The sequence below is a fragment of the Pseudophryne corroboree genome, chromosome 5 (genome assembly GCF_028390025.1).
Source record: "Pseudophryne corroboree isolate aPseCor3 chromosome 5, aPseCor3.hap2, whole genome shotgun sequence".
NCBI lineage: Eukaryota > Metazoa > Chordata > Amphibia > Anura > Myobatrachidae > Pseudophryne > Pseudophryne corroboree.
The window spans coordinates 541309639-541324911 of NC_086448.1; the positions used below are offsets into that span (position 1 = coordinate 541309639).

Genomic DNA, 15273 nt, shown 5'->3' on the forward strand with positions numbered 1-15273 from the left:
TGCAACACGAGATGCCTGACGTGAGTGAGCTGCCAGGTCCTGTGCACCTCTGCTGATGTCAGGCATCTTGTTTTGCTGAAAATGTGCCGGTCTCAATGCAATACTACTAGGACACATGAAGAGACTGTGCTGATTAATCTGATGACCTTTGTATATTGTGTGTGACTGAGTCTGTATACGGAGAACAGAACTTGTATTGAAAACAAGCTGCGACTGCTACATTGTAGCACTTAGTAAACAGATTCAGAGACTTAAGGGGGGTACTCACGGGAGAGATGTGTGCTGAGCGATCTTAACACAGACCGCTCAGCACACATCTCTCACCCCGCTCAGCACAGCGCGATGTGCTGAGCGAGGGGGAAAGCCGACGGGGGGCCGCTCACTTCACACAACGGTGAAGTGAGCGACCCGCTAGATTGAGCCTGCATGCAGCTCAATCTAGCATCGGCGATAGCGATGCGCGGGGCCGCGCATCGCTATCGCTGGAGGGCATACACACGGCAGATCCGTGCTTAAAATCTAAGCAATCTAGCAAGATTGCTTAGATTTTAAGCACGGATCTCTTCGTGTGTACCCCCCTTAAGTCGCACACAGATATACAAGTGTCATATCAAATTAATGGGCACAGCCCTTGTGCGTCCTTGTTATTTTTGGCAAAAAAAAAAGCCTGACGCTAGAAAATTCTTGTGCAACTTGTTGTGCCGAGAGGGGCTGTTTGGAGTGACTACAGCAAAGATGTATGAGGGCACATCTGTATATTATAAGAAATATGTTAACCAACTATGTGTTTGCCATATTTGGCAAGGCCAATGCCACACTGAATGCTATAATTATGATAATGGAATTGAAATATAAAACAACAAATAGGTTCTCTGGTTTTGTACAGCACACTGTAAATGAGAATAGTATTGGTATTAATTCTAATGTGTGGTATAAATATATTAATTGTTCTATAATTGTAGATATAGTAACAGTCTTCCTGTTATTAAATTCTTTTATTTTTTGTGAAGTCAGATACACAATAATTGGCACAGGATAAATCAAAAAATACTGTTTTAATGAAGTGAAATTTTGCTCCAAGCCTAATCTGGATATGTATGACAAGTCTCCATTGCCCGGGGTCTCAGATGATATTCCCCTTCTGAGGCGGTGGCACGCAGCAGCAGATTATCGTATGCATACTAGCTAGAGACCTAATTACTCTGCAGCCACATTTTGTATACACTGCTTTTCTTTCATTGCTGCTAGTATTTGAGCAATACTTCCCACTGTTGTAGAATACTTTCATGGCATTAGAAAGCAATTCAGTCCTGCAAAAATTCTAATGAAACCTCCAATAGACAGCATGCGGGATAAAGACCTCTCATCTCGTAGAAACTTCTGCTTCTTAAAAACAAACAAACTAAGAACACAGGAAAAACTGCAGAATAATAATTCCCCCTCCTCTTTCCTACATTGCTGATAGAAAACACACTAGTTCACACACTTTCTTCATTGAATGACTCACATACACAGTTTGTGTAATCGGTAAAGGTGGCGGTAGAACAGTGTAGGGAGGCATTTGGCTTTAAAGGTCTTTTTTTTTCTTTTGTTCCACATGATCGCCAGGTAATGACAAGACTCATGCTGTATGAGAATCGCTTTCATCACTAACACTGAAGTTATTCTTTGCAACATGGCTGGCAACTGGAAGTACAGACTCCACATGAATATCCTCATCATCTGACTGAACAACAGGTGATTCTCCTCCATCTTCACTGTTTTCCAGACTAGCCGAATCAGTGCACGTGGAGGACAGTGAGGCAAGTTTGTGTCTGAGCTCTGCTTGGCTGGGAACCTGAAGTGTTATCTCATTTCGGCATGCATCGAAGTCGGGACCTTCAGCATTCCACATGAAGAGAGAGCATAGAAGATAGAATACAGTATAGTTAAAAAGGTAGTACGTCTGCATGTAAACTATGATTAGAGCAGGTCTCATGGAATATAGATTAAATTAATGCGTGCAGCAATTCAAGCAGAGATATTGGCTGTAGCACCCAAAAGAAACAGTTTTGGTTATAGTGCGAAATCAAGTACATTGGGTAAGATTTATCAAGGCTTAAAGAGACATAAAGACCTAACCAATCCTCTTCTGTCGCTTTACCAACGATGAAGAGAGTGAAGTGGAGAAGATGCCCATAGAAACCAATCAGCATCTACCTATTATTTTATAGAGTGTACTTGATAAATGCTACCTCCAAGCTGATTGGTTATTATGGGCAACTGCTACCTTTTCACTGCTTGAAACTTGTGTTTGAAAAAGGACAATTAGGAGTTGAGTGATTGGTACTTTGGGGTACATTTACTAAGCAGTGATAAGAGCGGAGAAGTGAGCCAGTGGAGAAATTTCCCCATCAACCAATCAGCAGCTCTGTATCATTTTATAGTATGCACATTATAGATGTTACTTCAGTGCTGATTGGTTGCCATGGACACTTCTCCACTGGCTCACTTCTCTGCTCTTATCACTGCTTAGTAAATGTACCCCTTTATCTCTCTCCAAGTTTTGCTAAATCTCCATTGTGCCACTGACATTAGAAAATGAATCCATTCAATTTTAAGTGTGCGGCTAAGCAGGATGTATTTGTCACAGATCAAAATGTTAATGTTGTCTCCTAACGGCTCTGCCTATTGGTGTCTCAGGCAAATGTCAGAACAGATTGCAGCATCCAGACTGATAGTTTGTGATGTTTATATCTACAGCCCCATAGCAGAGAGAGGCCGCTAGATTTTATGAGTCCCTTCGTTAGTGCAGATTTTCTGTAATGCCTCACAGGAAAATGTCCAACTATGCCACACTCCGTGTAAGCCCTGTAGTAATGGTTGAGAATATTTTTCAACTCTAGGGGGCAGATTTACTAATACTTCTAAAAATGAAAATTGGTTGCCCATAGCAACTAACCAGATTCTAGTCCTCATTTCCATATTGCATCCTAGACAATTATAAACACTAGATACTTCAACACTGGTAGTAACTGAAAGTACCACTCCTGGCGCTGTTAGAATTTGGTATACAGAAAATAAGAATTTACTTACCGATAATTCTATTTCTCATAGTCCGTAGTGGATGCTGGGGACTCCGTAAGGACCATGGGGAATAGCGGCTCCGCAGGAGACTGGGCACATCTAAAGAAAGCTTTAGGACTATCTGGTGTGCACTGGCTCCTCCCCCCATGACCCTCCTCCAAGCCTCAGTTAGGATACTGTGCCCGGACGAGCGTACACAATAAGGAAGGATTTTGAATCCCGGGTAAGACTCATACCAGCCACACCGTACAACTCGTGATCTGAACCCAGTTAACAGCATAACAGAGGAGCCTCTGAAAGATGGCTCACAACAATAATAACCCGATTTTTGTAACAATAACTATGTACAAGTATTGCAGACAATCCGCACTTGGGATGGGCGCCCAGCATCCACTACGGACTATGAGAAATAGAATTATCGGTAAGTAAATTCTTATTTTCTCTGACGTCCTAGTGGATGCTGGGAACTCCGTAAGGACCATGGGGATTATACCAAAGCTCCCAAACGGGCGGGAGAGTGCGGATGACTCTGCAGCACCAAATGAGAGAACTCCAGGTCCTCCTCAGCCAGGATATCAATTTTGTATAATTTTACAAACGTATTTGCTCCTGACCAAGTAGCTGCTCGGCAAAGTTGTAAAGCCGAGACCCCTCGGGCAGCCGCCCAAGATGAGCCCCCTTCCTTGTGGAGTGGGCATTTACAGATTTTTGGCTGTGGCAGGCCTGCCACAGAATGTGCAAGCTGAATTGTACTACAAATCCAACGAGCAATAGTCTGCTTAGAAGCAGGAGCACCCAGCTTGTTGGGTGCATACAGGATAAACAGCGAGTCAGATTTCCTGACTCCAGCCCTCCTGGAAACATATATTTTCAGGGCCCTGACAACGTCTAGCAACTTGGAGTCCTCCACGTCCCTAGTAGCCGCAGGCACCACAAATAGGTTGGTTCAGGTGAAACGCTGAAACCACCTTAGGGAGAAACTGAGGACGAGTCCTCAATTCCGCCCTGTCCGAATGGAACATCAGATAAGGGCTTTTTCAGGATAAAGCCGCCAATTCTGACACGCGCCTGGCCCAGGCCAGGGCCAACAGCATGACCACTTTCCATGTGAGATATTTTAACTCCACAGATTTAAGTGGTTCAAACCAATGTGACTTTTGGAACCCAAAACTACATTGAGATCCCAAAGTGCCACTGGAGGCACAAAAGGAGGCTGTATATGCAGTACCCCTTTTACAAACGTCTGAACTTCAGGGACTGAAGCTAGTTCTTTTTGGAAGAAAATTGACAGGGACGAAATTTGAACCTTAATGGACCCCAATTTCAGGCCCATAGACACTCCTGTTTGCAGGAAATGTAGGAATCGACCCAGTTGAATTTCCACCGTCGGGCCTTACTGGCCTCGCACCACGCAACATATTTTCGCCAATTGCAGTGATAATGTTTTTGCGGTTACATCCTTCCTGGCTTTGATCAGGATAGGGATGACTTCATCCGGAATGCCTTTTTTCCTTCAGGATCCGGCGTTCAACCGCCATGCCGTCAAACGCAGCCGCGGTAAGTCTTGGAACAGACAGGGTCCTTGCTGGAGCAGGTCCCTTCTTAGAGGTAGAGGCCACGGATCCTCCGTGAGCATCTCTTGAAGTTCCGGTTACCAAATCCTTCTTGGCCAATCCGGAGCTACAAAAATAGTGCTTACTCCTCTCCATCTTATCAATCTCAGTACCTTGGGTATGAGAGGCAGAGGAGGGAACACATACCCTGACTGGTACACCCACGGTGTTACCAGAGCGTCTACAGCTATTGCCTGAGGGTCCCTGGACCTGGCGCAATACCTGTCGAGTTTTTCCCAACGGTTTATAATCATGTGGAAGACTTCTGGGTGAAGTCCCCACTCTCCCGGGTGGAGGTCGTGCTGAGGAAGTCTGCTTCCCAGTTGTCCACTCCCGGAATGAATACTGCTGACAGTGCTATCACATGATTTTCCGCCCAGCGAAGAATCCTTGCAGCTTCTGCCATTGCCCTCCTGCTTCTTGTGCCACCCTGTCTGTTTACGTGGGTGACTGCCGTGATGTTGTCCGACTGGATCAACACCGGCTGACCTTGAAGCAGAGGTCTTGCTAAGCTTAGAGCATTGTAAATGTCCCTTAGCTTCAGGATATTTATGTGAAGTGATATGGTCAAGCCTGGAGACAAGTCCTGGATATTCCTTCCCTGTGTGACTGCTCCCCAGCCTCGCAGGCTGGCATCCGTGGTTACCAGGACCCAGTCCTGAATGCCGAATCTGCGGCCCTCTAGAAGATGAGCACTCTGCAACCACCACAGGAGGGACACCCTTGTCCTTGGTGACAGGGTTATCCGCTGATGCATCTGAAGATGCGACCCGGACCATTTGTCCAGCAGGTCCCACTGGAAAGTTCTTGCGTGGAATCTGCCGAATGGGATTGCTTCGTAGGAAGCCACCATTTTACCCAGAACCCTTGTGCATTGATGCACTGAGACTTGGCTCGGTTTTAGGAGGTTCCTGACTAGCTCGGATAACTCCCTGGCTTTCTCCTCCGGGAGAAACACCTTTTTCTGGACTGTGTCCAGGATCATCCCTAGGAACAGAAGACAAGTCGTCGGAACCAGCTGCGATTTTGGAATATTGAGAATCCAACCTTGCTGCAGCAACACTACCTGAGATAGTGCTACACCGACCTCCAACTGTTCCCTGGATCTTACCCTTATCAGGGAATCGTCCAAGTAAGGGATAACTAAAATTCCCTTCCTTTGAAGGAATATCATCATTTCGGCCATTACCTTGGTAAAGACCCGGGGTGCCGTGGACCATCCATACGGCAGCGTCTGAACTGATAGTGACAGTTCTGTACCATAAACCTGAGGTACCCTTGGTGAGAAGGGTAAATTTTGACATGAAGGTAAGCATCCTTGATGTCCCGAGACATCATGTAGTCCCCTTCTTCCAGGTTCGCAATCACTGCTCTGAGTGACTCAATCTTGAATTTGAACCTCTGTATGTAAGTGTTCAAAGATTTTAGATTTAGAATCGGTCTCACCGAGCCGTCCGGCTTCGGTACCACAACAGTGTGGAATAATACCCCGTTCCCTGTTGCAGGAGGGGTATCTTGATTATCACCTGCTGGGAATACAGCTTGTGAATGGCTTCCAAAACTGTCTCCCTGTCAGAAGGAGACATCGGTAAAGCCGACTTTAGGAAACGGCGAGGGGGAGACGTCTCGAATTCTAATTTGTACCCCTGAGATATCACCTTAAGGATCCAGGGGTCTACTTGCGAGTGAGCCCACTGCGCGCTGAAATTCATTGAGACGGGCCCCCCACCGTGCCTGATTCTGCTTGTAAAGCCCCAGCGTATACTGAGGGCTTGGCAGAGGCGGGAGAGGGTTTCTGTTCCTGGGAACTGGCTGATTTCTGCAGCCTTTTTCCTCTCCCTCTGTCACGGGGCAGAAATGAGGAACCTTTTGCCCGCTTATCCACGAAAAGACTGCGCCTGATAATACGGCGTCTTCTCATGTTGAGAGGCGACCTGGGGTACAAACGTGGATTTCCCAGCTGTTGCCGTGGCCACCAGGTCTGAAAGACCGACCCCAAATAACTCCTCCCCTTAATAAGGCAATACTTCCAAATGCCGTTTGGAATACGCATCACCTGACCACTGACGTGTCCATAACCCTCTACTGGTAGAAATGGACAACGCACTTAGACTTGATGCCAGTCGGCAAATATTCCGCTGTGCATCACGCATATATAGAAATGCATCTTTCAAATGCTCTATAGGCAAAAATATACTGTCCCTATCTAGGGTATCAATATTTTCAGTCAGGGAATCCGACCACGCCAACCCAGCACTGCACATCCAGGCTGAGGCGATTGCTGGTCGCAGTATAACACCAGTATGTGTGTAAATACATTTTAGGATACCCTCCTGCTTTCTATCAGCAGGATCCTTAAGGGCGGCCATCTCAGGAGAGGATAGAGCCCTTACAAGCGTGTGAGCGCTTTATCCACCCTAGGGGGTGTTTCCCAACGCACCCTAACCTCTGGCGGGAAAGGATATAATGCCAATAACATTTTAGAAATTATCAGTTGTTATCGGGGGAAACCCACGCATCATCACACACCTCATTTAATTTCTCAGATTCAGGAAAACTACAGGTAGTTTTTCCTCACCGAACATAATACCCCTTTTTGGTTGTACTCGTATTATCAGAAATGTGTAAAACATTTTTCATTGCCTCAATCATGTAACGTGTGGCCCTACTGGAAGTCACATTTGTCTCTTCACCGTCGACACTGGAGTCAGTATCCGTGTCGGCGTCTATATCTGCCATCTGAGGGAACGGGCGCTTTAGAGCCCCTGACGGCCTATGAGACGTCTGGACAGGCACAAGCTGAGTAGCCGGCTGTCTCATGTCAACCACTGTCTTTTATACAGAGCTGACACTGTCACGTAATTCCTTCCAACAGTTCATCCACTCAGGTGTCGACCCCCTAGGGGGTGACATCACTATTACAGGCAATCTGCTCCGTCTCCACATCATTTTTCTCCTCATACATGTCGACACAAAAGTACCGACATACAGCACACACACAGGGAATGCTCTGATAGAGGACAGGACCCCACTAGCCCTTTGGGGAGACAGAGGGAGAGTTTGCCAGCACACACCAGAGCGCTATATATATACAGGGATAACCTTATATAAGTGTTTTTCCCTTTATAGCTGCTGTATAGTTAATACTGCGCCTAATTTGTGCCCCCCCCTCTCTTTTTTTAACCCTTTCTGTAGTGTAGTGACTGCAGGGGAGAGCCAGGGAGCTTCCCTCCAACGGAGCTGTGAGGGAAAATGGCGCCAGTGTGCTGAGGAGATAGGCTCCGCCCCCTTATCGGCGGCCTTATCACCCGTTTTTTTATGTATTTTGGCAGGGGTTAAATGCATCCATATAGCCCAGGAGCTATATGTGATGCATTTTTTGCCATCCAAGGTGTTTATTATTGCGTCTCAGGGCGCCGCCCCCAGCGCCCTGCACCCTCAGTGACCGGAGTGTGAAGTGTGCTGAGAGCAATGGCGCACAGCTGCAGTGCTGTGCGCTACCTTGTTGAAGACAGGACGTCTTCTGCCGCCGATTTTCCGGACCTCTTCTGCCTTCTGGCTCTGTAAGGGGGCCGGCGGCGCGGCTCTGGGACCCATCCAAGCTGGGCCTGTGATCGTCCCTCTGGAGCTAATGTCCAGTAGCCTAAGAAGCCCAATCCACTCTGCACGCAGGTGAGTTCGCTTCTTCTCCCCTTAGTCCCTCGATGCAGTGAGCCTGTTGCCAGCAGGTCTCACTGAAAATAAAAAACCTAAACTAAAACTTTCACTAAGAAGCTCAGGAGAGCCCCTAGTGTGCACCCTTCTCGTTCGGGCACAGAGATCTAACTGAGGCTTGGAGGAGGGTCATGGGGGGAGGAGCCAGTGCACACCAGATAGTCCTAAAGCTTTCTTTAGATGTGCCCAGTCTCCTGCGGAGCCGCTATTCCCCATGGTCCTTACGGAGTCCCCAGCATCCACTTAGGACGTTAGAGAAATATACTGTAGATATAAACAATGTCTAATGACACTCATGAGCAATATGATCCACCTGAGCTGCATGTAACTAGGGGGGTTTGGTTAGAACCCCTGATAGACAAAGAAAAGAAACAATTGTGTAATTACTGCGCTTGTGGATACCTATTTCACATAGGTTTTATGTTGTACTTAGATTTAATGTTGTTTAATAAAACTAGTGGTCCTCCAAATGTATGCATTAATAAGAATATTTAAGACGGCCCATATAATATAATCATATTTAATAAAACTAACATATACGCAAACAAGTCACAAGCAATAATATACAAGCTTTCAGAACAAATGTTAGCATAACTATTTGTTCTCCCTATCACAGAAAATACCTTTTTTCTAAAATAACAGGAGCAATATAATAATTCTTTTTTACGACTTCCCAGTAAGTCTCTCCTCCAAAGTTTATATATATTGTTCAGTTTTTTAGCAACAGATGCAACCAGAATGTATCCAAATGTTAACAGTTTTGGATGGTCAGAGCTCTGAATCAACATAGAGGTAATATTGTATTGCCGGCGTCCCGGCTAGGATTCGCTTTCAAGGGCTGAGTAAGTAATGTATAGTTACCCCTTGGTGTCTGTTAGATTACGGCCACGGACGCCTCTGCTTGCACCTATCCTTCCGATGGTGATGCTCTCACTGCTTGGGATTGGTAGCCGCCGCACGTACCTTTGCTCACTGGAATCTCAAGGTGATGATCTGTCAGCTGGAGCAAGGTCTGGCGTCTGTCCGCAAGCTCCTGCCTGCTTGTCCTTTCCGGTGGAAATAATCACCAATACGGGGACTGATGGTCACCACTGCAGGGGCTGGTGTGATTAGGAAAGTGATCTCTCAGTGGAAAAGGTCACTGTACATGGAGCCATTTGTAGGGATTAATAGAAGATAAGGAGGAGATCCTTTTGGGAAGTAATGTGAACCAATCAGGTCTGGACAACACGTTTTGTCCCACAATGCACTGGGACTTTCACAGTCTTGAGAAAGACCCAGTGCATTGTGGGACAAAACGCGTTGACCAGACCTGCGCAGCAATTACACAATTGTTTGTATCCTAGACAATTCTAGGCAAAATCTATTTGGTTGCTATAGACAACACCACGCGCTTCATGTTTAGAAGCTTTAGTACCCCTACCCTATGACATGCCTAAATCAACTTTATAGAGGATACAGCTATTTTTACCAGTGTTACATACACTAACATTAGACACTGAGCAGCTTATATGAGGCATTAGGTGACAAATAGCAGACACAAGAGAGCCATCCTGGGACTGTTCACTCTGCTCTTTCTCTACATGTTACAGAAACCACTTCATGCTACACATGACCCCCACACCTTGAATGGAGATAATGGTTTCCAATCAGTGAGTCTTTTGTATGACAGGTGTTTAATACGATCATTAACATTAACTTATACAGCTCCAGCTTATTCTGGCGAGATTAAAGAGCTATTAGTAAAGACATATAAAGTAAAACTACAAGCACAAATACGGCATGATGCCCAATCATTTACGTTACATGGAAAAGTAGCATGTGTTACGTTTGGTAATTTGACATAAAATAAAGAGACTTAAGGGTCTATTCAATTGAAGTCGGAACTGCCGTCTAGTTGGAAAGACGGCGGTTTCCGACTTTTTTGGGTCGAATCAGGATTCGACCTATTCAATGGCTGCCGTTTCTCAAATCGGCAATTCTAACTCGTCAGAAAACACATGGATCAGCGTATTAGTCGCGGATCCATGTGTTTTGTCGAAGTAGCGGGCAAGTCCTAAAGGATTTTGGCCCGTTTTCGAGAATGCTGATCCGACCATAAAAAAAGTCGGATCAGCATTGTCGGAAACGGCCAAAACCTGTCGGAATTGCCTGCTACTTGAATACTGCACTGTCGGATTACCTCCAGAGAGGATCCAAGATGCATTGAATACCCCTGTTAGTATTGTAAATATCTACAAAAAAACCACTGTAATTATTTTTGATGTCCATATTGTAGCTTTGCAGAAGTTTAGATGAAACATGTCAGTTTCTTCATCTACAAAGAGACTGCTTTCTGCTCAGCGGAGCTATTTAATATCAGCCTTAAGTGCAAGTAACATTTAGCACAGATAAAGTCCAATGCATTGATCAAACAGCATTGTCCTAATTTAACCCAAGCTCTGGTACCTTAACCAAAGGCGTCTTTTCCATAGCTGGTCAGTACTTCTGTCTGATAAGAGGTTAAGCACATGCTGCAATTTGGTTGAACACAACCAACAATCAAATTGTCAGGTAAAACCGGAATGCATGGGAGCAGCTTTACACCTAGTACTGGTGCTTTCTACCCCTTCTGAACACTTACAAAACTTGGTTTCATTAAATACACTAGTTTTATATATATATATATATATATATATATATATATTTATTGCTCATGGCTGTTACGTACATATGGGTATAGGAGGAGTTAAGTGCCTATAATATCCTGCAAGTGTAGCATATGCCTTGCAGTATCTGGCATCTGCATAATGGGCATGGGACCACACCAGATATGGTTTTGCATACGCTCACTGTTCTTATAATCATTTAGGAGGTAAATACATAGTACTGTGTCACACTTTATTTAGCAAATTACACTTTTTATTGTAAAAAAACCTAATCTGTTTCCAGCCAAACGCACAGTAAATACAGCTTTACATCTGCAGTTCTTTGCGGTTGGGAGAAGATCTAGCTGCGGCTCTCACTCCCCCATGGCCATGTCATTAGTCTTGAGGGATCTTCCTACAATTGTAGCAAAATTCTTGCCTCATTATATCCTTTAAATCACATTCTGAATTCATACATTAAACATGTAATATCTAAGCCACGGGTTCTCAAACTCTGTCCTCAGAACAACAAAAAAAAATTACGTTTTCTAGATCTCCTCATAGAATTGCAAGTGAAATAATCAGCTCCATCTGTGGATCTTTTAAAATTTGTCAGTGAGTAAAGAGTGCACCTGCTGGGTGACCTGGAGAACACAAACTGTTGGGGATCCTGAGGACCGAGTTTGAGAACCACTGGTCTAAGCCAATAAATGCTACAAAAGATGAGGAGAGGGCCTGAATGAATGTGGATTGCTGTAATTCAGGCATTCCCAATCTCGGTCCTCAACGCACACTAACGGTGCAGGTTTTGGTGATATCCAGGCTTCAGCACAGATGATTAAATCATGGATATCACTAAAACCTGGACAGGTGGTGTGCCCTGAGGACCAAGGTTGGGAATGCCTGTTGTAATTGAAAGCAAAAGAAAGTTCTATGGCTACTAATTCTGTAATCTTTCTAGCAAGTTAAAAACCTATCCAAAAATACCCAACACAATCCCAGATTTCTCATAGTATGCATCTCACCCAGTGGAATGAAACCCAAACTCTCTTGTGTGATCCTCCCATTACATTGCGTGGCGGGGGAGATCCAGACACCCTTCTTTCTTTTGTTTAGATCTGTGTATATCATTTGCACTTATATCCAAGCATCATATACTCGTCTGTATTTCTCTTACATCCTAGAGGATACTGGGAATCCATTTAGTACCATGGGGTATAAACGGGTCCACTAGGAGCCTTGGACACCTTAAAAATGTGATAGTGTGCGCTGGCTCCTCCTTCTATGCCCCTCCTACCAGACTCAGTTTAGAAAATGTGCCCGGTGGAGCCAGTTACCTCTCTGGAAGCTCCTGAAGAGTTTTCTACATTTATTTTTAAAGTTTGTTATTTTCAGGCAGGACTGGTTGGCACCAGCCTGCCTGCTTCGTGGGACTTAGCGGGGAGAATGGTACAACCCCACTAAGGGTTAATGGTCCCATTCCCCGCTGACAGGACACTAGCTCCTGAGCGATCTGTGCATTCACCTTCTAGGGAAAATGGTGGCCTCTTACGAGGCACTTCAGTACGGAAGGTTTCATGCGGGGCCCTTCCAGCAGGATCTGTTGGACAAATGGTCCGGATCGCATCTTCACATGCACCAGAGGATCAGTCTGTCACCAAAAGCCAGAATCTGGGGGGCGTGGTTAAGCTACTGACAGGGAAAGAAGTGCAGCCTGAGAGCTCCTGCAGAGTACCTTGATAAAAGCTCGTTTTGGAGTGCTTGAGCTCCCCTACCCCTCTCCCTTATTGTACCTAAGCTGACTTGGAGTGCCCTGGGGGGATCCCGCGGAATCGGGGAGTGCTTCTCAGCGCTCCTGCGGGTTGCGGCCCTCCCCCCAGATTGAAGCCGGGACCTGGAGTGAGCACTTGTCCCGACCGGCGCTGTGGGAGCCGTGTGGATACCCTCCCCGGCGCCCCTGGATACCCGAGCGGGGCCTGCTGCTCACCCGCACTGCGCTGACTACCTCTGAGGTCGCCGGGGGCTGTCGGCCCTGGAGATCCGGACGGCGGGGCCTGCGGCAGGAGCGGCCGCCATCTTGCCGGGACTCCGAGTGAGACGGGAGACGGAGACGCGCGGCACCTGGCCCGGCGTGCCCTTCGTCGGGGCCGCAGCTCCTGGCGGCTGAGACTCCACAGCTCCTGGCGGCCTGGACGTTCGCGGCGGGTGCCTCGTGAACCGGGACGGGAGCAGACGGCGGGGAGGTAAGAGGTGCCCTGTCGGACCTGCCTTGGTCCCGGCCTGCGATCCGCTGATTGCCTTTCCTTGCCTTCCCAGAGGCTCCCCACCACTCAATATACGTACCCCGGGCCTCATATCCCCGGACTCAGGCATAGGTGGGAGGGAGCCGCGGAATCGGGAGGAGGCATAAGCCGACTCTGCGGGTTGCGGCCCTCTCGCCTGGCAGGAGCCGGGGACTGGATTTCTTCGCTGCCCCCGGACAAGTGGGGGTTACCCCCCCTTCCTCTATAGGCCCATGTGCCTGCCCTCACCTCTTTGTGCCCCTTCCTCACCTCCTGGGCCCCTCTGTGACATCGCAGCCCAACAAAACAGACCCAGTGAGGCCTCCGGCCGGTGGTGACCCGTAGTGGCGACCGATTTGATATACCGCGGACGGGGGAGAGCCTGCCGCCCCACGCTGGTGGATTGGATGGCTTTGGAGTGCCCTCCTGGACTCTTGGCCTGAAGTTTCCCTGCTGGCCCCCACAGTCCCGGGATCGGGGGGCGGCCACACGGAAGCTCGTGACCTTTTGTCAGACCCTGTGGGATTCAGCCGGGCTGGGTCTTGGATGCCCTCTGACCACCAACTGACCGCCGCGGCCTCCTGCGGACCACCTCCCGCCTTGATTTTCCTATTACCTACTGCGGACCTCCCCTGGGCCTCGACTTATCTGAGGAGCCTAAGTGAGGCACATTACCTAACCTACAGCCCCTGCTACCCCGCGGTAACCATTCTCCTGACAGCCGCGGATACCGGTACGGCCTCCCTACCGGGGCTGTGTGAACACCAACTGCGGAACATATCTCACCGTGTTCTATATGTTGTCATGCCGCTGACCCCAGCGCTTGCAGGAGTTCGCCTGACGTATATTATGCTATAACAAGGCCAGACCACGCAGAGGGGATAACGGGTTCTACTTCGGCTTGGGATATGTCCTAAAGTTTCCTCTCTCGGGGCACTGTTCTGGACTCTGCTCTCTCCACTTAGACAGATGACAAGACGGCGCCGCTCTGGTAACGCGTCAAAAGCTAAACCCGCGACCACACAAGCTGCAGCCTTTCATACTCTGTTTGGCGCCCCTGTTCCTGATCCTGCCATCTCCGCGCCTCCCCCTGACTCCTTGCTGCCAACCATAATGGAGGAAACTGAGGCCCCGCCCTCTCCGAAACACCGCCAAGCTGGGCCGGCGTGCAGGGACTCTGCGGATATGGCGGCAGTCCTCATGCAGCTACGCTCGCTTCCGACTCGCCAGGACATTCAACAAGATTTGTCTAATATGGAAAAAAGAATCCATGATTCCCTACAGGCGAGCCTATCCACCATTCAGTCCGATCTCACGCAAGTAGCAAACAGAGTGGTCGACCTGGAAGATCACAGGGATGCAACGGACTCTAAGCTCGCTGACCTCCACGATCTAGTGCAGGCATTCCCAACCGCGGTCCTCAAGGCACACCAACAGTGCAGGTTTTAGTGATATCCAGGCTTCAGCACAGATGGTTAATTCAAAATAACTGAGCTACTAATTAAGTCACCTGTGTTCAAGCCTGGATATCACTAAAACCAGGACTGTTAGTGTGCCTTGAGGACCGCGGTTGGGAAACACTGATCTAGTGTCTCGATACTCACGTACCACCAATGAAATGAGACGTAGACTAGAGGATATAGACAACAGAGGCCGACGGAACAACCTGAGGGTCAAGGGTCTACCTGAAGATGTACAACCCCATACCCTGGTGGCGACACTGACTACAATATTCAACAACCTTATTGGTGTTGATCCCAACTCCCAAATAGAGTTCGACAGAGCGCATCGGGCACTACGGCCGAGGGGAGCACCCACAGAGCGGCCTAGAGATGTCATATGCCGGTTACACTACTTTCAAGTGAAAGAGACTATACTGCAGAAGTCCAGACAGGCCTCGACCATAGATTTCAATGGCCACCACATACAAATTTTCCAGGACCTTTCTTGGATGACCCTACAGCAGAGGCG

At 47.6% G+C, this 15273-nt stretch overlaps 1 protein-coding gene across 2 annotated transcripts in view; it reads right to left on the bottom strand.

Annotated features, from left to right (window-relative positions):
* Nucleotides 1–980: 980 nt before the first annotated feature.
* DTNBP1 (dystrobrevin binding protein 1) overlaps nucleotides 981–15273 on the bottom strand; it is a 309854-nt gene continuing 295561 nt past the window's right edge. For both annotated transcript variants that reach the window (XM_063923203.1, XM_063923204.1), the window contains exon 10: nucleotides 981–1878. In XM_063923203.1, coding sequence (XP_063779273.1) covers nucleotides 1622–1878 — 257 coding nt within the window. In that variant the 3' untranslated portion in view covers nucleotides 981–1621. The remainder of the gene's footprint in view (nucleotides 1879–15273) is intronic.